The sequence below is a fragment of the Ciona robusta genome, chromosome 5 (genome assembly GCF_009617815.1).
Source record: "Ciona robusta chromosome 5, ASM961781v2".
Classification (NCBI taxonomy): Eukaryota; Metazoa; Chordata; class Ascidiacea; order Phlebobranchia; family Cionidae; genus Ciona; species Ciona robusta.
The window spans coordinates 5,432,124-5,458,836 of record NC_143239.1 but is presented as its reverse complement, the minus strand read 5'-3'; the positions used below and the strand labels follow the sequence as shown (position 1 = coordinate 5,458,836).

General features: G+C 34.0%; 2 protein-coding genes across 5 annotated transcripts; both read right to left on the bottom strand.

Annotated features, from left to right (window-relative positions):
- Positions 1 to 182: 182 nt before the first annotated feature.
- LOC149735924 (RIMS-binding protein 2-like) lies at positions 183 to 20,573 on the bottom strand. 4 transcript variants are annotated; one of them, XM_089877982.1, is made up of 28 exons: positions 20,370 to 20,573; positions 19,277 to 19,506; positions 18,931 to 19,055; positions 18,465 to 18,544; positions 16,764 to 16,892; positions 16,330 to 16,524; positions 15,817 to 15,912; positions 13,901 to 14,095; positions 13,540 to 13,620; positions 12,290 to 12,411; positions 10,633 to 10,780; positions 10,157 to 10,286; positions 8,813 to 8,956; positions 7,209 to 7,448; positions 6,893 to 7,019; positions 6,455 to 6,621; positions 5,800 to 5,930; positions 5,172 to 5,389; positions 4,539 to 4,688; positions 4,220 to 4,314; positions 3,472 to 4,161; positions 3,230 to 3,348; positions 2,651 to 2,776; positions 2,148 to 2,243; positions 1,887 to 2,001; positions 1,544 to 1,755; positions 1,159 to 1,389; positions 183 to 764 (listed from the first exon to the last, which is right to left on the bottom strand). In XM_089877982.1, the coding sequence occupies exons 1-28, from the start codon at positions 20,571 to 20,573 to the stop codon at positions 693 to 695; spliced, it is 4,668 nt and encodes a 1,555-aa protein (XP_089734108.1). In that variant the 3' UTR covers positions 183 to 692. The 4 variants fall into 4 exon arrangements, with proteins under 4 accessions (XP_089734108.1, XP_089734109.1, XP_089734110.1 ...); XM_089877983.1 differs by having other exon boundaries at positions 8,813 to 8,953; XM_089877984.1 differs by lacking the exon at positions 20,370 to 20,573 and adding an exon at positions 19,758 to 19,917.
- Positions 20,544 to 25,672, bottom strand: LOC149735923 (rab3 GTPase-activating protein catalytic subunit-like). The gene is made up of 4 exons (XM_089877996.1): positions 25,113 to 25,672; positions 24,629 to 24,802; positions 24,171 to 24,346; positions 20,544 to 23,838 (listed from the first exon to the last, which is right to left on the bottom strand). The coding sequence occupies exons 1-4, from the start codon at positions 25,325 to 25,327 to the stop codon at positions 21,173 to 21,175; spliced, it is 3,231 nt and encodes a 1,076-aa protein (XP_089734122.1). The 5' UTR covers positions 25,328 to 25,672; the 3' UTR covers positions 20,544 to 21,172.
- Between the last annotated feature and the right edge of the window lie 1,041 nt (positions 25,673 to 26,713).

Sequence of the window (26,713 nt, the reverse complement as noted above, 5' to 3'; positions counted from 1 at the left end):
TACTGAGCTACATACACTCTACGTTGAAATCTAACTCATTGGTTGCTGATTACTGCAATGCAGAAAATTCCAGGGTGGGCCTGCATACCTTGCCACCCCAGGTTTGCCACCTAAGATTACTCATATACATATATATATAGTCAGTCTAAGATTTTATAGAAGCATCAAAAAACTGGATCATATTTGAAATTTGAAAATTTTGCAACTTTAATTCCAATGCATTCTAAAAACCAGCGTATTAAAAAATTGAAACACAAAGTTAAAAATGGACGACTTGCTTTTAGAAGCACCAAGCTAAATGCCTATGTTTATGTCATGGTGGGGAACAGTGACTTATGCCTGCAGATTAATATCAACTCACAGTATAATCTACTGCAGATTGTGTGGAATAATGTTAATACTGATCAGGTTTTAGCATCGAAGCTAATTTAACTTTAATTTTGAGGTACATTTGTCAACAATCGCAAAATCCTACATGGTTCAGAACACCTTAGGGCCTTAAATTCTGGACCAAAATATGCTCCATATATATTAATAGTTCAGCATATAAGATTACCCGCAGCGGCTACAATAAATAGAATACACAAAAAACAAAACATGATAAAATGTGTAAGTATATAAGGTTAAATAAAAGCAGGCACACGGTTGGAAAATAAATGCAAAGAAAAAAGTGTTTTTAAAACTTGTGGGAACTACCTCTTGTTTTTGTCACCAAATTTTTTTAGCAGCTGTTTTCCTTTGGAGAAAATTCCTTTGCGTTTGCTCTGAAAATAAATAAAGATAAATTAAAAACAATGTCAGTTTTGTATAATTAAATAAGTGGTAAATTGTAGCCAGCAGAGACCAAAATAAGAATACCAGTTTAAAGCCTAAGCAATATTTTGCAATTTTTCGCTGAGTTGGTATATTTTGCAATTTTCCGCTCAGTTGGCCCATTACTCCATTCTATACCAAGGGTAAGGTCCTACGGTGTGGCTTGCCAAGGAACCTCAGATTGGGCTCAAGGCATATCACACTGTAGGATCCCACTCATTAGACAAAAGTTGCCATGCAGCAAGCACCCTATACTATACCATTGGTGAGCTCTAATGGTATGGCTAGCCATGGGACTTGAGACTTAAGCCAAAGTTAGCCTATTACTATGAACAGTCTACTTACACCATCTGACTTAACAGAACTTGTAGTACTACTGGTTGAAGTAACACTAGATGGTTCAACTTTTGGTGGATTGTTGATAACGGTTGCCTCTGTCATGGTTTCAGCAGATATAGTGGGCACTGGTGCGCTGTATCCATTCATTTCCGGTTTGAGGTGGTTAGATCCCGTATTCTCAGTCACTTCTTCAAGAAAGTTAGAGGGAACCAACCCAAAGCAACCATTTCTCTCACCCTGGTAGGAAATAAAACTTGACAAAATTTTAGTAACAAACTTCTGATAAGAATTTTTTTTGATAATAATTTGTAAAAAGTTAATTTAACCCGCTGACCATTTAATAATTTTCAAATGAACGAAATTAAGTTTATATAAAAATTAAAAAATTTACCCTGAAAAACCCGTCTTCATCCATGACCCCATGAACATGGATGAGGTCGCCGCTCGCGAACGAAAGTTCTGCTTCCGCATCAATATTTGGCGAGGACTCTTTCGGATCGTAGTCGAAGAGAGCCACGTATAATTTCACATCACTGTTAGGTGGCGCTACAGGGAGCAACTCTGAACTCAGCTCAGGGGCACCATCTTGTGTGAGGAGATCCGCTGTTAAAAAAAAAATGAATAATTCTTAAGAAAATAAAAAAGTTTCAAAATGTTTTCTTTTCTAAAATGCATTTTTTACATACTGTGTTAAAACATTTTTCTATCAAACTTTTTCTAAACTTTGTTTCTACCTGATCCATTGTGATCTGACAACTGATCATTATGACTTGATGTACGATGATCAGAGGACACAGATGGAAGATGTCCTCGATCAAATAACTCTTCCAACATCGTGTAGTCATCAACCTGTGTCATTGTTTGATAAAAATCTTTTAAAACAAAAAAATACAAAAAATAAAACCAGGCAAAACTCAAAATTGTTACCAAAAAGCCCCCAAAAATTTATCCAAGTAAAAATTATAAAACAACAAAACAGCAGAAAATATACTGACCTGAACTTCTGATACCATATTACACGGGACATACCCACGTTTACCATTATGTTTTTCGCCCATATAAAAACCATCAGCGTCTTTTTCACCGTAAACCTGAGAAAAAATTAAGCTATTGATGTTACAACAGTTTTAATATGAACTCGCAAACCCACTAACTATCGAATATTTTCCACAAAAATCGTTTTAAAAGAAAAATAGAAAAAGAATAGAAAATCACACTTTAAAGGTCACCAAAATAAATAAAAAGCTAAAAAACATTTTTTTCAAACATTATCTGTGAATTGAATGAAATATATGGCAGACAATTTAGGCAGCCCATAAGGGCCCACTAATTTAGAGCAATTGCCGTTAAGTGTCTTGCTTAAGGACGCATACCGCCACAATGGTAGCGCATACAGCCCAAGCCCGTATCCTCTTGGCGACAGGCATCTGCACTAACCAGTTTGCAATGGCGCTAAAATGTCAATACAGACATATAAGAGTTGATATATAATTCACACCTTGATTAGTTGTCCTTCGGTGAAAGATAACTCATCTTGTAAGCAGTCTTGGTTTGGTGACATGGTGTAGGGGTTGTAGTCATACAGTGCCACATACAGACTGACACGAGAGTCAGAAATATCAAGCTAAAAAATGTTACAACTTCAATTAGAGGTATAGGGACACCATTGGTGAAAAAATCAATAAAATAAAATTCACATTTTTTAGCCAGGGGAAATCAGAAGGAATGAATAAATCAATGATTTTAAAATAAATAAAATTCAATAATCTAACGAGACAACCATGAATAAAATCTGTGAATGAGTTTTTGATAAAATTACCGTGCTACAGGTGCAGAGTACAGTATTGATTATTTGATTACAAACTTTTTAAATATTTTATCACCAATTGAAAATTTAATCAAAAATTTTGCAAAAATAAAAAATTTAAAAAAGTCATACCATTTTTATATTTTTTCATAGAAAATTCCTATAGTCAAATTAATCATAAAAGAAACTAATGGACAAAAACACTAAAATCCCAGGCCACAGTATAAGACTTCACCAAAACATAGTAGAACATAATTTAACCCAATGTACCTCAGTAATAGAATCTGGTCCACTTTGACTACTAAGTGTGCTACTTTGTACGAGTCGTTTATCCTGCACTGACCTCGTTCGGCGAGATACTGGGCTTAAATTACTTGCAGAGTCTTTGTCTATGACATAAAATAAAATAATCGGTTAAAAACCATTTTATATATAATATTTAAAACAAAATTAAAATTTAGCTATTTATAACAAAAATCTAAAAAAACTAATTGTAACAAAAACAAATCAACCTGAAAATTTGTCCTCGCTTCTGGGTTGGTGACTTTTCACCGTCCTCCCCCCAACTTGGAATGTGGGTCGTTTCTCCCAACCTTCCACCGGCTGTCTACGGTTAAGCGAGCTCGTTGAGGATGAAGAGCACGAGTCGTCGTCAGAGTGGACACGTCGGCGTGCAAGGCGGCTCACTGCCGGGGATTCTCGGGAAAAAAACGAGGGGTCAATAGTAGCTGAACGTGGGTCGGAAGGGATTTCTCGATTTTGTGACGATTTTTTCGCTGATTCTTTCTCTCGAAAGCGCCTCCTGTGGTTGTTTTCATCATCGCTGCTCGTGTCATGCGTTATTTCTATAGAAGGCACCACCGGGTGGGGGGGTTCGTCGTAAAGTTCGCGTTTCGTCTTTCTGCGAGTTTTTGGGGAGGTTCCTGTCACCAGAGGCAGCTGGAGGAGCTTTTCGATGAAACTTTCTGGGAAAATTGTGGGTTCGGAAATATCAGAGAAAACGCCACTTGATGACTTTCCTTGTAATGTTATTTCTATGAATGGAGAATAGCTTGGCGAGCGTATGCGGTTCACATCGTACCCAATTTGCGGGAGAATTCTAAACACACTTTTCATAGATATCTCACAATAATCATTCGCTGACTCAGCAATTTTGATTCCATTCATGAACACAAAATAATTGCTGATGTCATCAAAATCATCTGTTAAAAATAAGACGTTTTGAAAATAAAAATAGATTAATATTTAAAAGCAACATACCAGAAGTCCATGATACTTCGATAATACTCTCGGACTTGAGCGATATTTTAACACTTGATGGTGCACTTGGGGGTTCCACAGTGTTGGTAGTAAATCTAAAAATAGAAATAAAATATATGTAAAAATTCTTTAATAAAAAGTTAGATTAGGCCCATACATTATTTATTCTGCTACCTGACAAAATATAAACATATTTTGGCTTAGGTTTTTTAAACCAGTGTAACCATCTTAAACTGATTTTTTATTTATAATTTACATTTTTTACACCAAAACAACTATCTCAAACTCTGATTTTTGTATAAAAACAACCCAAACTCACCTGATAGGATCAGAGCCTGCAGCTTCATCCGATTGTTTATTAGTTTTCATACTCACAACAACTTCATACATAGCACCGATCTTCAATCCATGTATGGTGTGTTCGTATAATGGAGGGGTAACGATTATCTGACGCTGGTATTGGCTTAATCTGTTTAAAAAAAAAAAAATAAATTGATTAAAAAAAAAAATAAAAAAAATACATATATATATATATATACACAGTTGTGAGAGTTTACTATCAATATATAACTAAACGTAAAATAGAAGGCTGCAATACTAGTTTAAACTTAGTATTAATTTAGCATTATGTCAGTATACACTAAGCTATTACCTATGTACTTTATATAAAGAGAAAAACATTATTGATTGGAAAGTATTAGTCTTTATAATTGATATTTAGAAAAGTAAAACTTTTTAGGCTAACTGTACTTGCCTAAACTTTGTCCCCTATTGTTTTACTTTAAAACCATGATTTAGAACAATAGGACTGTGTAAAGCCTTTCGATCACTGTTTTAAATGGTTTTTAAATATAAATAAACACTTTAAATACAACCCAAACATGCGCTTTACCAAAAAACATGAAAACACAATTTTTTTACAAAAATATAGAAATACTTTTTTAAATTTTACCTGGTAACACTGCTTGTTACTTGTCCAATAGAAATAACATGTTGTACGTTGCTGCGCGTCGGGGTCCATGACAAACGAGCACTAGATGTCCCTAGATAGTCGACTCGGACATTATTGATCTTGTTATGCGCTGAACCGTGTCCATAATATAGGAAACAATGCATGGGGTCAGATCGTCGGTGACCCGTGACCGCACAAACACTTATGCAGTATTTTTGCTGCAAATAAATGTAACTATTTAAATTCTTACTCTACTGAAGATGGTTTTAGAATTAACTAAAATGTTTGAAATAATAAATAATAAAGAACTTATTTTCTGGTCAGTTGCAAAAAGCTGCGTTTACAGCTGTATAAAAGTTTAACTCAACCAAGACCAACTATAACTTGGTGTCCTTACATGGGTGAATTATATAACTTTAACATATTACAATTTCATTCCTCATGCTTAGTGACTAGCTAAAAACTAAGTATTAAGAACAAATGCTATAAGATTCAAAGATTCACAGAATTCATCACAGTTTCCCCAAATAGCTTGTAATAATAGTATTATTAATATTCTTTCTATACCATATAAAATAAATATTCCTATTATAGCATATGTAATAAACATTGTATATAATAAACATACCTTGTTATAATAAATGTTCTCCACCACTGCTTTGCTCTTGTTCCCACTAACCACAGTAGCCAACCTTCCATCCACCAGTATATGATAATCCTCTACTATTTCATCATTGTCAAGTTTCGGGACAACCCAACCTAAAAGTGAAGAGGCACACAATATATATAAGGATGGGGTAAGATGGGACATCTTTTCATTCTATTTTCTTGTCCCATTTGGTGGTAAGCAAAAAACATTTAAAGAATTATAAAACTTTATTTTCATGACTCCTGTATACCATTGTTGATTGTTTAATACACGAAAAACACAATCAAGGCATTTGGATATAATGAGCTAAAAGTGACATGTCACCCCACACTGTACTATATTCTAAATCTTTATATAGTTTTACATTGGTAGTACTACTATTTTACAAACAGTGAAATACCCAGCTTTTTAAAAAATGTCTTTTTTTAATTGTTAGTTTGTAACTTTATGAACCATTTTTAATTTGCTTTATATATATATATATAAAGGTTTACTCTTTTTGCATACAATGTCCTAAAAACTAGTCTAATAAAAAACAGAACAATGAGCAATAATATAGTAATGCAAACTAAATGTACATTGCTAAAATAAAACTAGCGTTCCATTTTTAAATTTAAATACCCAACCCACCCACCTATAATAAGACTGTGAGATAATTTCTTGTCAACTCGTAATTTTCGTGGGTAAGGGAGTACACTCGAGTTAATGGAATGGCAGTCAGTGACATCACTTGATTCAAGATCACAACTATTGGTTGTCACACTACTGCAGTAACTGTGGCTCAACTCTGATTCAACAGATCTAAATATAAAAGCATTATTATGATAGTGAATGTAACTTGCTTTATCCTCGTGTGGCCGGAAAACGACAGTCTTTATAGCATGGATGTTCATACACCTCATGCCAGCTTACGAGTTACCATGTATGTAACTTTGTAAAAAAGATTTTATAAACATATTATTGGGAATGCGAGAACACATTAGAGATCACTGGGTCACAGAAATTGCCAATAAATATCTTCCCCAAGGAGCAGGAGTATAGCTTTAGATCATTAAAAAATACTAAATCTTACCTGTGTTTATCATTTGAATGTCCTGAACTGAGCATTCTTGCATCACAATGAGGTAATAACCGATCATCCGGAACAGGTTCAAGAAAGTTTGAAGGTACGAGGCCACGTTGTCCACTCATTAATTCACCTGAATACAATTTTAAGGGGTCCAAATTTATTCATGGAAAAATTGATGCCAAACATATTTCTTCAAAGTTTAAATGGGGTGGAAGAACAATTAAAATTTCATTAGTTCCAATGAACTAAATCCTAGGTTCTCAAGCATTTCACTCATACAAAGTATGTACTGTAACTAAAACACAATAAATTTTCTCACCTTCAAAAAATCCATCTTCGTCAATTTCCCCGCACACATAGACGTAATCCCCCGCCACAAGTGGGAGCTCTGCCTCCGGGTGCTCGTTGGGCCCCTCTTGTGGATTATATGTGTATTTTGCTATAAAAACTTTCAAACTTCCGCTAGCGATCATTTCACTGCGATGCACTTTGTCACCGCTTTGTGGCAAAATCTCATCTTCATAGAAATCTTCAATCTCTGTGTCGTCTGTCGTAGTAACTGGAATTTCAAGTGTAAAGATCACGACCTCAGTCAATCAAAGGTCAAATTTTAATCAGTCATACATAAAGCGCTCAAAACAACCTGTTATTAAACACGCAACAATTTTATGATTTGTTTAAGTTGACTTCAGTTGGAAATTGTTCAACATGGTTTTTTAACTATATTATTGTGTACAGCAAAGCTTATTAGGATCTATTTAGCAACAAGAATATTAGACGAAAATAGCTACAATCTTTTAATAGGAATAGGCTCCCTTTAAAACTCAATCATTACTGCACTGATTTGATGTTTTACGAAACACAGTATTTTATACATGTATTACTACTGAACACCTTTTTGTATTCCAATCTCTATAAAATCTATAACTTATACTACATTTCCCAATGGGCACATTTCCAATACTAAAACCATATTGATAGGACATATTATAGGACAAGGTAAAAACAATATTTCATACACCTTATACAGTCTGACATTTAATCCTTAATCTATAAACTTCTTCTGCAAATGTTACACAATGTTCACAGCGAGTAATGTACCTACGTATGTCTATATTGTATGTCTAAATTTTCCTATAACTCCAACTATGCATGTCTATATTAGCTGCCACCCTACACTAAGCCTCGACCTTCTAAGCTAATGGTGTAACATAATTACACAACCACAACAAGTTCCCTAAAACTTAATCATCTCCTGGCATCCTTACACCCGATTAGGCAATAGCGTTCTGCACAGGCAGGAATAGGCAACGGCTTGACAGTCACGGAAAAATCAATAAATGCCGCCAGGATTTGTAATTGACTCTTGTGGGTAATGCACGTGGTTCAAAATAAATGAGACACCAAGGTCTAAAATTGCATCGTGGTAAAACCAAGCAGCTTTTTTTTGCATTAATATTTATACTAATGAATAATTAAACATAAAAAACGTCGTCGTTTCCAATTCCCAGGTGTGTTAAACCGGTAAGGAATGATGCACTATACAAACTTTAAATATAAACCATTGCTCTACTACTTTGACTAATTAATCTAAACATGTTTTCTAACATTTTTATGCTGCTGTACGGCGCCAAACATGAAATAAAAAAATAGAAAATTTGGGGCAAAAGTAACATTTAATATAAAACTTGAGAAATTTATCACTGCTTTTGTTTGGTTTACACAAAGTTTTGCTTCATTTTAAATTTTATACAGAGCTTGATGTTTAAAATAATATATTAAAAATAATTACTCCCAAATAACTTTTCAAAAAATCACTTACAACAAATCAATTTAAAAAAAATTACGCACAAAAAAAAGAAAACAGAAATAGATTTAATACCATCCACGAATAGATTATATCTCAGTAATCCACTCTCCTACCTTGTGGTACCATCCTGAGTTTTCCTTGTGCCAAATCTTGATGACTGTGATGTGACGCGACACTGTCGGATGCTCGGCTATCTTGCGAGGGCGTGCGACGGTGCACAGGGTGCTGGATCATGTTGTTGTTGTTTCGGTTTTCTGCTGGAAAAAAAAACAAAACTTATCAACAAAGTAAAAACAACAAAAAGAACATAAAAGTTAGAACAAAACAGACATTTTAGAAAAAGACATAATTATATACCTATATACAAAAAAATAATGTTTTTTTTTACTAAATTATAGTTTGGATATAAATCCTGAGTGTTATCAGTGTTTAAATATTAAATCTGAACCAACTGGTATTATATTCCTCAACCATTAAGTTGTGGAGATATAGCAATAACAAAAGGTCACCACAATCTCATTCCTTTATTATTAGAAACCTATTTGCATAGAAGTCACCATCTGTTTGGGTTGCTTACAAGATTCAACTAAATTCACACCGTATTAAAATTGGCAGAAATAAATCAATAAATTGTACATTTAATATTGATTTACATTTAACATAAAGGTCAAGTTGTTTTTAAACAAATCTTGTCTGTTTGGTTCAAATCTGGTGAAACCAAAAAACGAAAAACACAATTCTGTTTTTAAATTGTTTTTTTTAAGAAAATTGTTTCAAAGGTAGTAAAATATAATTAAGTATTTTTTTTTAAAAGTAATAAAATTTAGTTAAATATATGTATATATACTTTATTTTATATATATATATTAAATTCAATTAAATATCAATTTTCGAAATCATTTTATAATGCCTGATAAATTTGTATTTCAGTCAAAACCCACTTTTTTAATTATGGTTTTTTTCCAATTCTATATTTCCACCTGCACACAAAAGGTGTGACTTTTAGGAAGATTATATCTAGATCTTCAAGTTTTATAAAAAAACCTGAGTATGATCCTTTTGCCATATTCCATATGATCTAAAGTATGCATAAGCAGCTTAAGCATGCATAAGGCATGACTTTAATATTTTTAAAAGCAGAACAGCATATATTTATATCCTTTAAAGGCCACTGTGGTTTAAAAGTTTGGCTATAAAATTCATACATATGTTATATATATATATATATACATTAAGAATTTTTTGGTAGAATTTTTTGGTCCAAAATTGTTTAAAAGGTCACCATCGATAGAAAACTTGGGAACACCAGTCCTTTAACACAAAAAAACAAAATACCCAGAAAAAAACTTTCACAATTATAATACACCTGGTGGTAACAACATATACGCATATCACTAATTATCTAAATGCAAAACATAAGCTGTTATTTTCACGCTTATTCACGCAAAGAGACTCACCACGATTAGCATTAGGGGAGTGAGAATCTTTTTCACGTGACCACTGGATAAGTTGAGATATTTGTTGCTTCATGTTCTTATTATTCATGTCTTGTTCCCTGCATTGAGCCTCCAACTCATTCACTTTGGACTAAAAACACATTAAAAAAATAAAAAAAAGATTAAAAAAATAAAGATACCAAAAGTATCACATTTCTATTTTAAGTGGGTAGGTCCTACAGCATGGCACACCATTGGACCTGAGATTTAGGCCAGAGTTGGCCAATTGCCCCAACACCCAGGGTGTTACTCTGTTTAAAAATCTAATGGTAAATGATTTGAAGTTTACGGAGTTATGCCAACATGGTTGTATACACTTTTTTTTGCATAAAAAATTATTTTATTTGTCATCATAAAAATTGTTTTTGCGAATCCAAGATTTCGTAAAGCTGTACATCAAATAAACTTTATTATATTCATATTGCAAAAAAACTGACCTGTAAATGTTGTAAAGTTTGTTGGTAGTCTGCTACGACAGAATCATGCTCGGACTTTAAATTACGAACTTCCACTAGGTGATGCTGTTGAGATTCCATGTGTTGTGATTGCAGAGATTTAAACGATTCTCGAGTTTTGTCAAAATTTCTATAAAAAATAGTTTTCTATCTATGTAAAATTGAAAAAAAAATTATATATATATATATATATTTATATTTTTACATTTTGTTTTCGTAAAATGGGAATAAGAATACATTTTGTAAAAAAAACTATGTTAAACCTAAATGTAGCCTATATATTTTTCCAAAAGCCATTTATAATACCAAAATGCTAAACAATAAAAAAGTAAAAAAGTGAAAAACAATGTGGAAAAAACAAGATAGGCAGATATAAATATTTGAACAGGGCATAGGTAGCCAATTCATCAAACAGGGAAACTATACATAACTGAAAGATAAATGTATTGATAAAGTATATCCTTACTATGCAGAGACATTCAATTGATTAAGACTCACAAAATATAAATCACGTTAAAATCAATATTTTAAAGACTGATTTGCCAAAAGTTTAAAGTCAATAACTCTACTTTCTAAACTGAGCTGAGTAGTTGTTTAGACTGAGTTTTAGAACCAACAAAAAAATTCCTTCCCCATGCCACCCATGGAGAACACACAATAAAGCCTTTGTAATAAATGAAGCTTAGAGCCATAAACTTGTTAAAACAACATCAGCAATAAGCTGAAGTCATAAAATATAAATTTATCCACCAAATACTCCCAATGCGGTATATACATCTGCTATTAATAGCAGATATAAAATAATAAATACATAAAAACAGTTTTAAATATAAAGTAATAACATTTTTAATGTTTATTCTATTCCATTCTATGTGAGGTCCTACAGCATGGCATGCCACCTAGGAATTAGGCCCAGAGTTGTTGGCCAACTCTGATTTTGGCTACAGAATGGACCATTTATATTAAAAAAAGAAATCTACTATTCCTCATGGGTAAGGTCCTGCAACGTGACACCCCATTGGGCCTAAGATTTGGGCCAGGATTGCTCCAATACCCTTAAAAAATCCTTAAACATTTCAACTCTGTCCCTACTAGTCTTATAGGAACTGAAATTTACAAAAACAAGGTTAAATTTAACATTTTCACCACTGAATTATTCATTGTAATGCTATTAAATATGTGTATGTTGCCACAATTAGATAAATTGAAGATCAATATCTGACATTCTCCTACTTTTTGGTATGGTTAAAGCAAAATTTTCAGTTTAACAAGGTTATGTTTTTATGATGTTGTTACACAGAAATTTTTTTTATGGTATTTTTACATGTATTAAAATCTATGGACAAACATAGGCTGTTACACCATAGAACTTTTGTTTCATTGTCAGTTTAAGTTGAAAATAGGTCTTGACTTGGTGGTTTGGCGATTGATTCATTACAGAAGGCTACTGGGTTTGATGCTCGATCATGATAGACATATGTGTACTTGGTAAAATTGTTCCTACCAAGTAGTCACCAAATAGGTTTTCACGCTGTTGGGTGCCGGAGTAACGGCCAAACTCTGGCATAAATCTTAAGTACCATGGGCGTGCCATGCTGTGTTATATTAAAAAATAATTAAAAAATTATAATTCACTCACTTTATTGTTGTCTCCATATCAGTAATGGTAGAAGAGAATTCTCTGCACTGTTGAACTGCTTTATCTCGCTCTTGAATTGCAACAGCTAGTTGTCCATGTACTGTATTATACTCCCACTGTAACTGTGTTATAAAATATAGTTATATTATGTTACTTCTGCTACCAGGCATAATGTAAATAATCTTTTAGCTGTCCATTTGGTAAAAAAACAGAGTGTGTAAATACATTCCCTGATGAAGTCTTGCCAGATGGCAGACAAAACATCGAAAATACGCTACATTTTTTTACCAGATAGACTGCTAAAATAAAAACAGTTTTTAGATGCAAAACACAAGTTTTCTGGTCCGCTTTAAATACAAACATGACATGTCACTAAAAGATGGTTTTAGTTTTTAAACTATCATGTTTATATCGAAAATAAAAACAGATGAAATTTGAATAAAAAAAACTGTAAACTCAGATAAATAAATTCAGACAAAAGGGAAATGAACTTTATTTTTGGGCTGCCTCACCAATTACCATGCTTATAATATCCATTAGGGCGATATTTTAGGGTAAAGCACGTCTAGACTTTAATGGTTTGGCCTGGTTTTACCCATTACCTCCAATTTGGCAAATTGCCCCTAATGTTATTCCATTAGTAATAGCTGCCTAAAATCTAAATTATTTAAGTGATACCTCAAGATTTTAAATTTGGTGAAAAAAACATGATGTCACCTTTGCTGAAAAGATGGGCACTTTTTCCCTCACTCAAGTAAACTGTAATCTTGTAAATGCCTTTTATTTTTAATCCTGTTATAGTTTCGTCAAATATATATGTTTGTTATCTAAATATTTGTTGTAAAATTCCGTTTTTTTTATTTCTTTCTTTTTTTAACTTCCTGTTTGTTTGCGTTAGTAAATTTCAAGGAGCGCAAAAAGAATTGATTTCGTGATTAATATTTCTTACTCAAAATTTGTCTTAACTTTATTAGGATGCACAATCTTGGGTGTAACTTAAAAAAAAGGCCAATTTTAAGCAAAATAAATGGTTGAGCATCTTTTGCATTGGTTGCTGTTAAGTAAGTCATCAAAATTTGTAATGATGTAATAACAACTTGCATATTTTCTATTTTTAACTAGAACTTAGACACATACTGCTCTTGGTTCGGCATGAGTCCTAGGATTTAGGGCTTGACTCATTAGATTACCTTGCAAAATGTGACAGTAACAAAAGGTCTGGAAATGTATTAAAATTACTTTTAACTAACCTGTTCATGCAGATGTTTAAGCTCCTGGTATTGAACACTGATGTCGCTCGTTTCAATCTTTGATTCTCCAAGTTGAGATTCCTGTACATGTAGATTTATATTTCACAAATTTGTTAATAAGTTTGATTTGATACCTCAAGCAATAAAATCTTTTTTTCAGATTATTACAAAATTTACAAAAAAGCTTGAAAATAATAAGATATTTCTAAAAAAATCATTTTATGAATTTAAAAAAAAAATGTAGCAATTAAAAAAAGATAGTATACTCGCAAACTCCATATTTCTAAAGTAATTCAAATTTCAAACAACTTAACAAAGGTCGGAAAAAACTTTCCCAGCCGAAAAAAAACTCTCGACTTACCAAAGCTGATATTTGTTCTTGAAAAGCTCGGTTTTCTTCTTTTAACTCCTCGTTTCCAGAACGATCTTCGGACTTCTGCTGGAGATTTTGTAACTCCGCCTCCAAGGAAGAAATTTGTCGACGGAGATTCCGGTTCGAGGTTTCTAAGATCTTCTGACGAGCGGTGACCGGAGTAGACAGGGATCGAATCACAACCTGGAGAGATAAATGTCAATCTTTAAATAACCTTCCAACGGCTTATCTGATATTAAACCTAGCGTATCTCTGACAATACCGGATGATCTGTAGACTTCAGAAATCCACTACTTAAAATTTTTTATTTGTATAATTATTATAGTGGGGTGGGGGAAGATGGGACACCTTTTCAATCTATTTTCTCCTCCAATTTTGTAGTCAACAAACATTCAACGATTTTTTATAAAACTTTATCCTCACGGCTCCCATAGACCATTGTTAATTGTTTAAAACACGATCAGGATATTTGGTTATAATGTGCCAAAGGTGTCCCATCTTCCCCCACCCTACTATATATTAAGTAATTGTTACAGAATTGTAGTAAAAATTAGTGTTACAAAAATGTTTAAACAGTTATTGCAAAGATATTTAGTGTATTGAAACACAAACATAACATGTAAATTAATCTTGCCTATTATTTTGAGGCACTACAATAATCACCAAAAGTTGAATCGCTTAACCATTTTAGCCTAAATTTTTTAACTAAAACCAATTTATAAAAAAAATCCTAATTTTGCAACTGAAAATTACGAAAAATTAAATAATAAAAAAAATATTTTAAAACCTTATTAATTCGTTTTAATTTTTAAACTAAAAGTTACAAAAAATCTAAAATTTAACACATAACTACAAAATTTGCATCTAAACTACTACCACAAAATTTTCAAACATTCACATTCAAATTGAAGTGCTGAAAACTATGCTGGACCAGACTGGCACGAGCACACTGATAAAATATTTATTAACGCTGCTTCCCCTTTTTCACCCGTATTAATGACAGGCATCTGGTTAATGGAAGACTGATGGATAAATAAAGCTGAGAAAAAAATAATGAATATTGATTTTTAACAAAATCTTATCAATGGTTGAAATCTTGGCAATGGTGATAAAGGTGGAAAGATTTTATATCCGTAACAAATTGAATTGAATATTAAAAGTTTTTAAAGCATTTTCTAAAAAGTTACAACTAATTTTTGTAAAGTGACAACAGTAAGAAAAATAGATTTTATATCCGTAACAAATTGAACTAAATATTAAAAGTTTTAATGCATTTGCCCTAAAAAATAGAAGTTATTTTTACAAAAAAGTTTGTTTTATACAAATATTCTTGTTAAAGTAAGCTCAAATTTGTGTTAGCACTTTGCGAGTTACCAGACAAATAGAGCGGTCAAGTTGGCTTGATTTTACCGTGTAATATAATTAAGAATGATTTTTTTAATTTAATTATTTATGAAGTTTTAACGCAGATGTCCCACTGATTGGTGTGAGCATAGTAGAACTTGCACCACTAATTTAACATTAAATTGAATTTTAATCAAAGTAAAAATGAAGATAAATGGGAATACAAATTAAAGTTAACATGACATGCTTTAACATGGAATATCTAAGCCACAATTCCACAAGGGAAACACAATGAAGGAGCTTATTAAAGAATGCTAAAGATACATGCCATACCTGAACATTCTATTTTAAGCAAATATATATATAGCAAATTTTTAGTATAAATGTATTATGTATGAATGATCAATTGTACCATAAATAAAAAAATATTTTCACCATACTAAATTCAGCAGATTTTTGATAGCGCTTTTAATATTTAAAGATTATTTTTTTATTCAAACTCGCTTTTGCATTTTGTACAACATATACATAACAATTGTGCATTATAACATATACGTTACCTTATTACTTGCAGCAGCTGCCAGCTTCTGCAGTTTCATCATCTCCAGTTGTTTTTGAACCATTATATTTTCATCTCCACTATCGTTGCCTGCATTCTGAAAATGGTAGATAATAAAGGAAGAATTTATACAAAAATTTAACTCCTGCATGTACGGGTGATGTGCAAACTCAGGTTTAAATTTCAAGTCACTCTACAGGACCACAGCCACGTAGAATAGAATATTATAGTAGGGTGGGGGGAAATGGGACACTTTTTCGTTTAGTTTTTTCTTTCCATTTGGTAGTAAACAAAGAACATTCAATGAATTATAAAACCGTATCTTCACGACTTCCATAGACCGTTGTTAATTGTTTAAAACACGATGCGGCTATTTGGATATTATGTGCTAAAGGTGTCTCATTTTACCCCACCCTACTATATATTAAGTTCCATCATCCAAATAGAAGCAATAACATCTTATACATAGTAGATCATTATGTGAGGCATTCAACGAAACTTCAATCCAACTCACTTTAACAAGTTTTTCTCTCCGTGTTTGTTTCATGGCAAGCTTAAGATCAGCCAGCTGGGCTTGGGCAGTTCGTAGTTGCGTCTCACACTCGTTAAGTGCTCTTGAGTGTTCAGTTTCACACCGCACACGGTGGCGCTGGTGAGATCTTTTTTGCTGCTGTAGGTCTTGGTTGACGGATCGTAAATCTTGCGATTTCTAAAAATTAAATTGAATGATTTTTTTTAAGGAGGCATTGACAGTCGCTATAATAACACGGGTGTTCGTTATACCAACGTGCCCGCTTACAAGTTACCTTATATTTAACTCTCTTTTTTAATGTATGGCTGACAATTTATATATTTGTAAAAACTTACTATTTAAAAAGTGTAAAACGTATAAACACATGAAAAATTGTATATATATATGTGTGAAACACTAAAAACAAATAGAACTACCTTAACATTTTGCTCTTGCAGGGATTTTGCTTTTTCCTCCAATCTTCTCGCAATCGCTACAAGTTCCGTGTTCTTCTTCTTCAGATCGATTATCCTCTCCTCGTATTTTAACTGACGATCCGTACGTGGCTGGAAGATTTGGGTTAGGTGGGTTAGTTATAAAGGAAAATGTCTTAGTCTAAAATATATATTTACTGTGTACAACTTATGGTTAAGTTTTGGTGGGCTCGTGGGCGCATACAATTTTAAACTGGATTTGTTTAATTTTCTGCTGTATTTTAATATATATACAGTGTAAAAGATTATTAATGAAAATTAGGAGAATTTTAGCTATTACTGCAATACACTTAATTACATCACTGACACTTAATTAATTGGGCAAAGAGACAAAAAAGTGCCACTGTTTAACTGGCAGGGTAGCAATGTTGCACACAGCACATAACTTTAACAACATAAAATGATTAATTACAAGAAATAACAAAAAATAGGTTGAATTAGTATTGAAAATCCCAAAGCAAGTAACACAGCAATGCATTAAGTTTTGTGAATAGTAATTATTTTCATGCATAATTATATAATATAACAGAACAGTGATTTTCTACCTGATATGTAGAAAGGCATATGTAACTATAAAAAAAGTTTACATAGGAGTTATTAAACATAATAACCGTTCCGTGTTTACTATGTTTTATAGGAGTTTCTTACCTTAAAAAGTATGTGGTACAAAAATGACAAAGGAAAGTTTACGCCAAAAACTCGTTTAAATAAATTATGTGGTAAAATAATAAGCCATTTATACACATACTAACTATTAGTATCATGTTTCTATTTTATAGCATTTACTTATACATAGTTATACTTTACACTGTATACACACTGGTTGAAAATCACTGTACTGGCTCATTCATGTTGACCCATCAAACATGCAGAATTAAATAGAAGTTTCAAAGTTGCATCATAAGTTCATAACACCATGCATATAATTTCATATGCAAGTGATTACCAAGCATTAAAACAAGACTTACCAAATGACTAATCAAAGAGGGCAGAAGAGAAGAAATAAAATTGTGAGTGTTTTAAATTACTAAACAGGTAGACCAAAAAACAGGGCTTCCCAAACTTTTGCATGCGGCCTCTTTTAATCGTCTAAAATTTTCCAAGGCCCTTAATAGTATATTGTAGGTAGTATTTTGTCTCTTTACCCCCTAGTTTGGAAAGCCCTAGTTTAGAACATGGTAGGGCAGGAAAATAGAACATTTGTTGACCAACGTATACGAATTGTGAAATATAAAAGATAAATTAAAAGGAAATATATACAAAGTTATTTTAAAGAACTTTTTTTTACTATGTTAATAAATTCTGAAGGAGATCTTCGGGCAGTTGGAACACTGATCTGAAAGGATTGACATTTAGACGCCTTTTCCGATCATCTTTATCGGTACTTGGACATGACACTCAATGACATACCCCGATAAAGGGGGCCAGAATAGAACGTCTAAAGGTCGGTCCTTTAAGAACCCAGTTACAAAATTGCCAAAAGTTTAACATAATATACATATAGTGAAAATGCCTGCAAAACATAGGAGCCACTGGTTTAGTTAGGGTTATTTAAAGAAATGTAAATTAGTTTTCTAAGCACTACACTACTATTACCATACACTGCAATATGTTTATATGTTAGGTAAACATGATTATACTCACAGTTCTTGAATCAATGCTTCTTGGTGTTGGTTGGTTGGCACTTATGGCTGCAGAATCAATGTCACTGCTGCAGATGCCGTCTATTAAAAAAAAATAGCCGGCATTTAATTAATATCGAGATAGTAGTATTTTATACGGAATAATTGGTATTTAAAGTTAACTATTTTAATACTGCTCTGAAGCATAGAGTATATTTGAACCACAATTTTAGACCAAATAAATACCACATACCTAAAATATTTTTCTGATGCATGCCAAAACTATATACAACCCACAAAATTGTAGAAACTTAACTAATATGAATTCAGCAATATTTAAACCTCCACTAAAATGAAATTCCCATTTCACAGCTTTAACAAACGAACAATAGCCTTTGTTGACTAAACAATTAAACCTTGTTACGTTTTCGTCGCCGAAACCGATATATTTATTCTTGGGGCGTCGTATTTGTACAGTGTACAATTACCTGGCTTCTTGTTAAGAATTTGTTTGTTGTTTGTTTGTTTCGATCGAGGAGACTTGCTCGACATCTGGAGATATTTGACTGGGATCGCTTCCTCCGTTCCTTCAGTGATCGATCTGGGAGGAGTGCTGGATGTTGGGAGGAAAAGGAGAAAGAGTTATTAAATAACACTTTGTAACAAAATACAAATATTTTACACTTTTTTAAGTTTTTACAGATTTGACCACTTATATTATGGTTTTGGCTTTTAACTACTTCTGAATCATGTTGTTACAAATATTTTACTAGTTTTAATGCCATCAGATTTTAATTTTTTCTAAAGATTTTTTATTTAAAAATTACTGCGCACCTTGAAGATTGACTATGTAAACTGCTCCGTTTAACTTTCTTTCTTTTCTTGGGAACAGGATTTGTCTTCACACTGGTGTGAGGTTCCGGCTCAGGAGGTTTCGGATCCTGCTCTAATTCTCCTGCATCAGGGGGAGGATCCTCAGGAGCATCACCCGCATCCATGAGTGAGGTGCGAGGAGAAGGAGGTAGAAGATTGGAGGAAGATGGAGGTTCAGTTTGGTCTTCAATCTAGAAACAAAAATATGCATTTTAGATAACAACCAATAAAGTTTAAACCGGTGTTTTTTTTCAACAAATTTTTGTTCATTACAATTAGTAATAGTTTCACTTCCTTGAAACAATTCCATCTGAACTGCTTATTCATAGTGGCCATTTACAAGAACTGACATGATGATAGAAAATGAATGGCAGTCTGTGAAACCTAAAATCTAGTCTCCAGGCCTTTCATAAATAAACAGCAAAACTACACTTATTTTTACCTTTAAACTACACTTATTTTCAGTTTTCACCCTTAAAATTGCTGTCAAAAACCATAAACCTTGACCGAAAAAAGTAAAATAACAGAAGCTGTATACCACTTGAGACAAATAACACTTCAGCTACCTTTACAATACAGTTCAAGGTGTGTAGGGCACTTGCTGCTCAAACACTCCCTTTGATAGCTCACTTGGCAAACATAAGACTACAGATGTTCAATTGAGAGACTCAGTTTTAAGTTACAAACACAAATGATATGTGAAAGTTGAGAGACACTAAGTGGCAAAGGAATTGAGATATTGTATTTATAAGCCAAGTGGAACTCCAAGGCATTAAGTGGCATAGATAAGTTATAATTATGTTCAAGATGTTTATTATTAAAATAAGTAATTCAAGGAATAATAAACAGTTAAATTTTATTCGGGAAAGCATTTTATTGGAAAAGTTTTTAGAAGTTCAAATTTTCCTGAAAAAATATACACGACACACGTCATTTATGAGTTTAAATTTCTTATATGGGAACATAGGAACATATTGTAAAAACACATTTTTGAATTTGTGATGATAAAGCTATTATTTTAAACTGAAAAATAAAACAGTTTTTTTAATTTTACCTCAGTTTTCAAATCTGAGTCCCCAGAGTTAATCTGTGCTTTTAGTTGCGCAATGTGCAGTTTCATATCTTCACTTAGCTGCGCAAGGTCGCCCATGTCTGCCCTATTCGGCGATATAGGCACCAAGCCACTGTCCATTATAACACTGCTTGACCTACCTACTACATCTGTGAACTGAAGGCAGAAAATAAACTGTAGCGACATTTAAGTCCAAAACACTTTAAAGTTAATGGAATATCCCTCAGTTCTAAACACAGATTATGTAATTAAGCATAAGAGTGTTTCAAATAATGAGATAAAATAACACTATTTGTCACATGCCACATAATACATAGGGTTATAGCAATAGGAAATGGCAATTAATAAGCAATTTAAATTAATACATAAGTCGGATTATTCAATAAATAAAGGTCATGCGCACTTGTGAAGCTAATCCATTTACTTGAATAAGACCCCACAACAAAAACACCAATAGCCAAACATGATATATACTCTGTTGTCAAATTGGAATAGGTTTGCAATGTTTTTAATTTGTACCGATAGCAATGCTATGCTACATTAAATGTATCCTGCCCTTGCCCCTTTTGCAATGCTACATGAAATATAACAGAACCCTTTTTGCTCCTTTTACTTATTAGACAGTTCAATACAAGCACTACAAATCATTTGGTTTGGCTTATTATTACATTATGGAGTATAGCTTCACCAAGTAACTTTAAAATAAACATGAAAAGTTAAAAATACAATAAAAACTACACCACTCTAAATATTCATTATTGCACTAAAGCTTCAACAACAAAAAATTAGAAAAATGTCGGGTCTGTTGAAATTGCACTCGCCAAGCGAAACTCATTTCTCATTAACACGGCATAAAGTCTATGTGGCATCTCACGTGAAAAATTGCTTGGGTAAGGAGATATGGCCCGAATGATAAACTCCCGCCCTGTAGGGTCTGGTAGCCGAGATTTTGGTGGTTCATCCTTTTGTAACTCGGAATCTAAAGGGTCTATTTTGCTCACAACTTGCTGGGTGAAGTATTGTGTTATTATTTTGCCAACAGGGCCATTGGGACCGCCCTCTATGGTAATTTCTGGGTGCTCCATAATAGATTTGACAAAGGCTTTGATGGTATTTGGGTCTCCTAGGTCCGAAAACTTGTGTTGTAGTGACTGTGCACGTTGTATAAGCGCGTCAGCAAATGAGATCTGTCTCAAAATGTCTTCAATTTTGCCCCGTGTCTCTATTGACCATGGTTTGAACTGGTTAGCAACGGAACCATACATATTCCAGCCACGAAAAGTTTGTGTCGCCTTCGTTTCGATCTGGTTACACAGAAGAGGTAAATCGGGCAAACACTCTGACATTTCTTTTGAGGAAGATCTGAGCATACTGACTGCCTCATGCACGCAGACGGGTAAAATCGCTTGCATAACCTCTGCAGGTTTCAGATTAGCAAGAAAATGCAAAACTTTTTCTGCCTCTTTTGTATCATCAAACAATCGCTTCTGCCGATGTGCAGGTATTGGGTTGGCTTGCTCCCATGTTGTCTCCCACAAGTTTCCAGGTATTTTCATCCTCTGTGAAAGCTTCCCCTCTTCAAAGTCTCGAGGAGAATACCAGCGAACAAAGTCTCCAAGGCAACACCCAGGATTAGCAGCCTTGAAAGATTGCATGTCCGAGAGCAAAGAAGCGCTCTGCATCCTCGCCCGGACTTTTGATCCTTCTTTTGTGTCCCCGAGCTTTGAGAAGAGATTAGCTTGCTCTTCCAACTGATCCTCTGTTAGAGGAGCATGATCCTGAGTGATGGGGATGTATAGAGGTGAGGAAATATTTAATAGAAGATGTAGTGATCCACACTGCTTAAGCCTGCCCTCTGGAGGAAATTTTTCACTTGGTGCTTCGTTAATTAAAGATCTTTTAACTTCCATATCTCCATCACAATCTTTATCTTTTTGAGCAACGTAACCGTCATCCATTGGTTTATCTTCTTCTACTTGGGAAACAGAATGATGATCATCGTTTTGCTCATCTTTATCTCTCTGAGGCATAGAAACTTCTTCCTTTTTTTCATCCGTCTCCGAAGAAGTAGGGACCTGCCCATCATTAAATGAAGATTCTGGTTGAGCTTCTGAAACATCTTCTTTTTCTTCCACATCCTCCACCTCCTCCAAGTCCACATCACTCTCACATTCATAAAACTCATCATCAGAATCATCGGATGCAGACATGGTGAAACGAGTTTCAACATTCTTGCTCTCATTTTTCAAATTTTGACTTTCATTTTCATCAGATTTTTCCACATTCTCTTCTATTTGTTCCATATCTTCTGAAACAACTTTGTTTTCAAACACTGAAGGAATATTTGAGTCTTCTGACACATTTTCGGTTGGGATTTGGTTATCTTCTTTTATCTCGCTTGCAGATTTTCGTTTTTGTTCACGAATTGTTTTATGGTTGACGCAACAGTTGAGCATCTGGAATTTTTGATGAAGAAGACAAGTCCGTAGGTCCGGAACATTCATCCCAATACCTGGGATCAGTTTCCCCGCATCCCAAAGAGTCCGGAGTTCAGTGACAATGACGTGCCAAAGATGAGCAATGCCGTGTATACCTCCGTGGCAGAGGTTCACCACCATAGCACATGTAGCGAACTTGTGTGTGAAACTTTGTAGTGGTGCTGCTTTAAGCTGGTGGCTCAAATCATATGCAGATTTGGATGGTTCCTTTTCTAAGGATCTAAATAGGAATTCTCGAATTGCTTTTAGCGTGGCTTCAGGCATCTTGTTATCACTCTGACTCGCTCCCATTTGAGTTAAAGAGTGAGCACTTCGCCGCAGAAGACCTTGTGGGTCAGAAACTGCTTTTGAGATTCCTGATGCGAGTCTGGAAGATACAATAGGGATCATAGAAGATGCAGCTGGCTCGGTGATCCTCCCTAGAGCTAATCCCATGTCTGGTTCTTGCTCTGAGTGGTTTTCAAAGCTCAGGAGGTCTGATAGCGACTCTTTTCTGTCAGCACCTTTCATAAACTCGTATAAATAATAAGTTAACAAACACGGTAAATCGTCTGAATACCGTAGCCTGACAGCCCACACTGGTGCAGCAAGTGCATTGAAATGAGTATGCACGTCGTTGTCCATTATTAAATCACTGGTTAAGTTGGGCCACATTGCTGCCAACTGTAGTTCCATAACGGGCTCATCTAATGATCCTGACATTAGCGTTGCAAAATTCATCGCCACTTCTTGAGGGTCTTGTAGCTTTAGCGGCCATTTTCCTTTGTCGCCCCAATCATTTAATACATACGTAAACCTAGTTGAGACCCAGCACCGACCCATAGGTAAGGACGGGGATCCAATTTTTGTTTTGAAGACGTGTAATAAACCAGATATGTTCCTGTATTGTTGAGGGCAGTGCTTAAGGTGTACCATCTCAAATTGTGTCTGGACTCCAACAGAATAAGCGTGACCTGCAAGGTTAGAATAATATTATGGGATGCTTACTTGGAATGGTGTATTATTGTTTGTTTGTTGATTTATCTTTCATCATAAAACTGTCACATTAATCATGTGTGTTAAAATTAGGGACACAATGGTAATGTATATTTAAAAATGAACCTCGAATAAGAATAACAACTTTGTGAGCGGAACCATTATAATGACTTCCAATGTTAAATACCCTTATAAAGCATACAAAAATGAATGTACCTGTAGTTTTAGCAATATCACTCAAGATTTTGTGCAAAATTAAAAACAATATATCCATTAACTTTATAAGTATTCAATTAAAATTCTGTTCTACCTGAAAACACGCGCCTCCAGCTTTCTAGTATTTGAACAAAGAAGGGAACATGACAAGAAGAGTTGTTTAATGCAACAGCTGCAGAACTACGGAGTAGATTACATTTTGACTCGCTCAGATTGCTTTCACTACCACTAGGTGGGGATAGAACCAAGAAAGAACGAAGCCCATACCACCTGTGTTTGTGGAAGTTACTATGATGTATATACTGTAGCTGCCAGGCATATTCTGTGCAAGGAATTCTATTATGAACATGAAGATAATTAGAATGCAGGGGAGGGTTAGACCCATCTCTATGAAACAAATCTGGTCCCAATGTTGATATATACACTTCAAAAAAATTCAGTGTAGACTTGTTTATTTATGTATATTTTATTTTGTCATTATTTTGTGTGATATTTTCATTTTTTTCAATTGATGGGTGACAATTTAGACAACCAATAAGCATAGGACCTTACCTTGCCAGGCAGTGAGCACGAGGTGGAAAATCTGTGTTGAGATTCATCATGTCATCGGAGTACGCAGGAAAATCTACACCATCCTCTTCTGGCTCCTCCTGGAAAAGATCTTCATGTTCATGCTCCACTTCTTTAAGTTGATGATAAGTGAGAGTGAATGGCACGCCTGTGAAACTGGGAAATATTGTGTAAGATTGGGATACTGAATGTGTGTATGTTAGTATGTGTAACTTGATTTATTCTGTTGTAGTGGGTAATAATAGTCGTTATAAAACAGGTGTTATTTTACAGACAATGTGCCGCGAATTACCATGTATGTAACTTTGTGGGTGATTAGTGTTCCATGTATGGCTGACAATTTAGACAACCCATTAACCACTAGGATGGAGCAACTGCTGTAAAATCTAATAGTGGCATTTGTGGTCCTAAATTTGTATTATTACATATCAAATGATCTAATATCAAATATCAGAAGATATTATACCTTATATCAGCAGTTCTAGTTTCCCAAGTTCCATTTCTCATTTCATTCGTTATAGCACACAAAGGGGTGGTTCTTGTATAACTGTTCAAATGCCATTCCCCAATAACTTCCTCTATTTTAGATATAAAAAGCTCCCAGTCAGTAGCATTCGTGAAATCAGTTATTTCAAATACTTCTTCCTCCGGCAAGTCCGACTCCTCAACCGACGAAGACATGTTAACCCAGAAAACAAAAACGCTGTGGTGTTTTTGCTGCTATTTTTGTTTATAAAGACAAGTACAAACGAATAGCTAAACACGTACGATTACTATTGAAAATATGTGTGTTGTTGGTCTAAATGAAATACTTTATAACTAAGCAAGTTCTTACGTTGGCCAATTAACGGTATTCTATCCGTTTATCTTAAAAATAGCCATAACAATATTGTCCCACAGAAATAAAAAAGAATAGAAGGCGCATCTCCAATGTCGGCAAAGGAGAGAGCACGATACACTGTCTCTCTTTCGCGGGTCGTTCCCGTTTACCATTGTAGTCAATGAAGTCGATGACGTTTTGTGTAGTTTTTCTTCGTTTTTTGACTTAATTTAAAGTTATTGTGCAAAAAAACTATTTTCTAATATATATATATTTCTAAAAAACCGTTTGTTTGAAATTTTTAATTAATTTTTTTAAATAATTAAATTTCCTAAACAAGTGGTAAACTGTAACCGTTAACGTACCAAATAACTAAACTAGCCTAACAAACTTGAATTGTTTGTGTAGTTTTTAAAATAAACAGCTAAAACCGTCCAAAAATACTATGCGCCTATCTTTTACAATGGAGACGAAGGGAAATGGGGACGGAGTTGGCGGTCACGTGAATAGAAAAAAGAATATATCACGGTTTTGAGCAGTTGCGCGTTCTACTCTTTTTTATTTCTGTGTATTGTCCACACAAAATCAGAAATTCATATCGTGCCCAGCTGTTTAAAGGAGTGTGTAACATTTCGGGGCCACAAACTGCCATACTCAGCTCAGTGACAATAAAGTTACGATTCTCAGCTATATGTACATCGTGATTATGATAATACAGTACTAAGATATGGTTCGTGCATTTTGATATATATTGTCTAATTCAACTTATGCGTGTGTTTTGATAATATACATTTTTATTTTATAAAAATCATCGGTGTCACGCTGCAGTTACATTACCCCGCGTATGGTTACGAGTTGCCAAGTACACAACTTTGTGGGTGATTGAATCAAATATCACTAGCTTAACACACAGACTACGCCCACAATAGTTATCACGTTGGTAGTAACATCGAGCTCCGAACCCTAAGACCTCCGGTTACAAGACGAGCGTTACAACAAATGTACCAGGCGCCGATTTTAATGGTAGGCGATCGAATGACGCAGTTAAAAATACTTTAACATAATGAACATATCCTACTAAACACGTATATGGTGAAGGGCCTGTGTCATGATCGTGGATCAGGTTAGTTAAACACGATTTCTACCCACAAGTCGTCGTAACGGTGTCCCATATTGCCCATTTCACGGCATTTACTCAAAACGTCGAAATCATCAAAGTTAGACAAGAACGCTTAACCAACACAAAA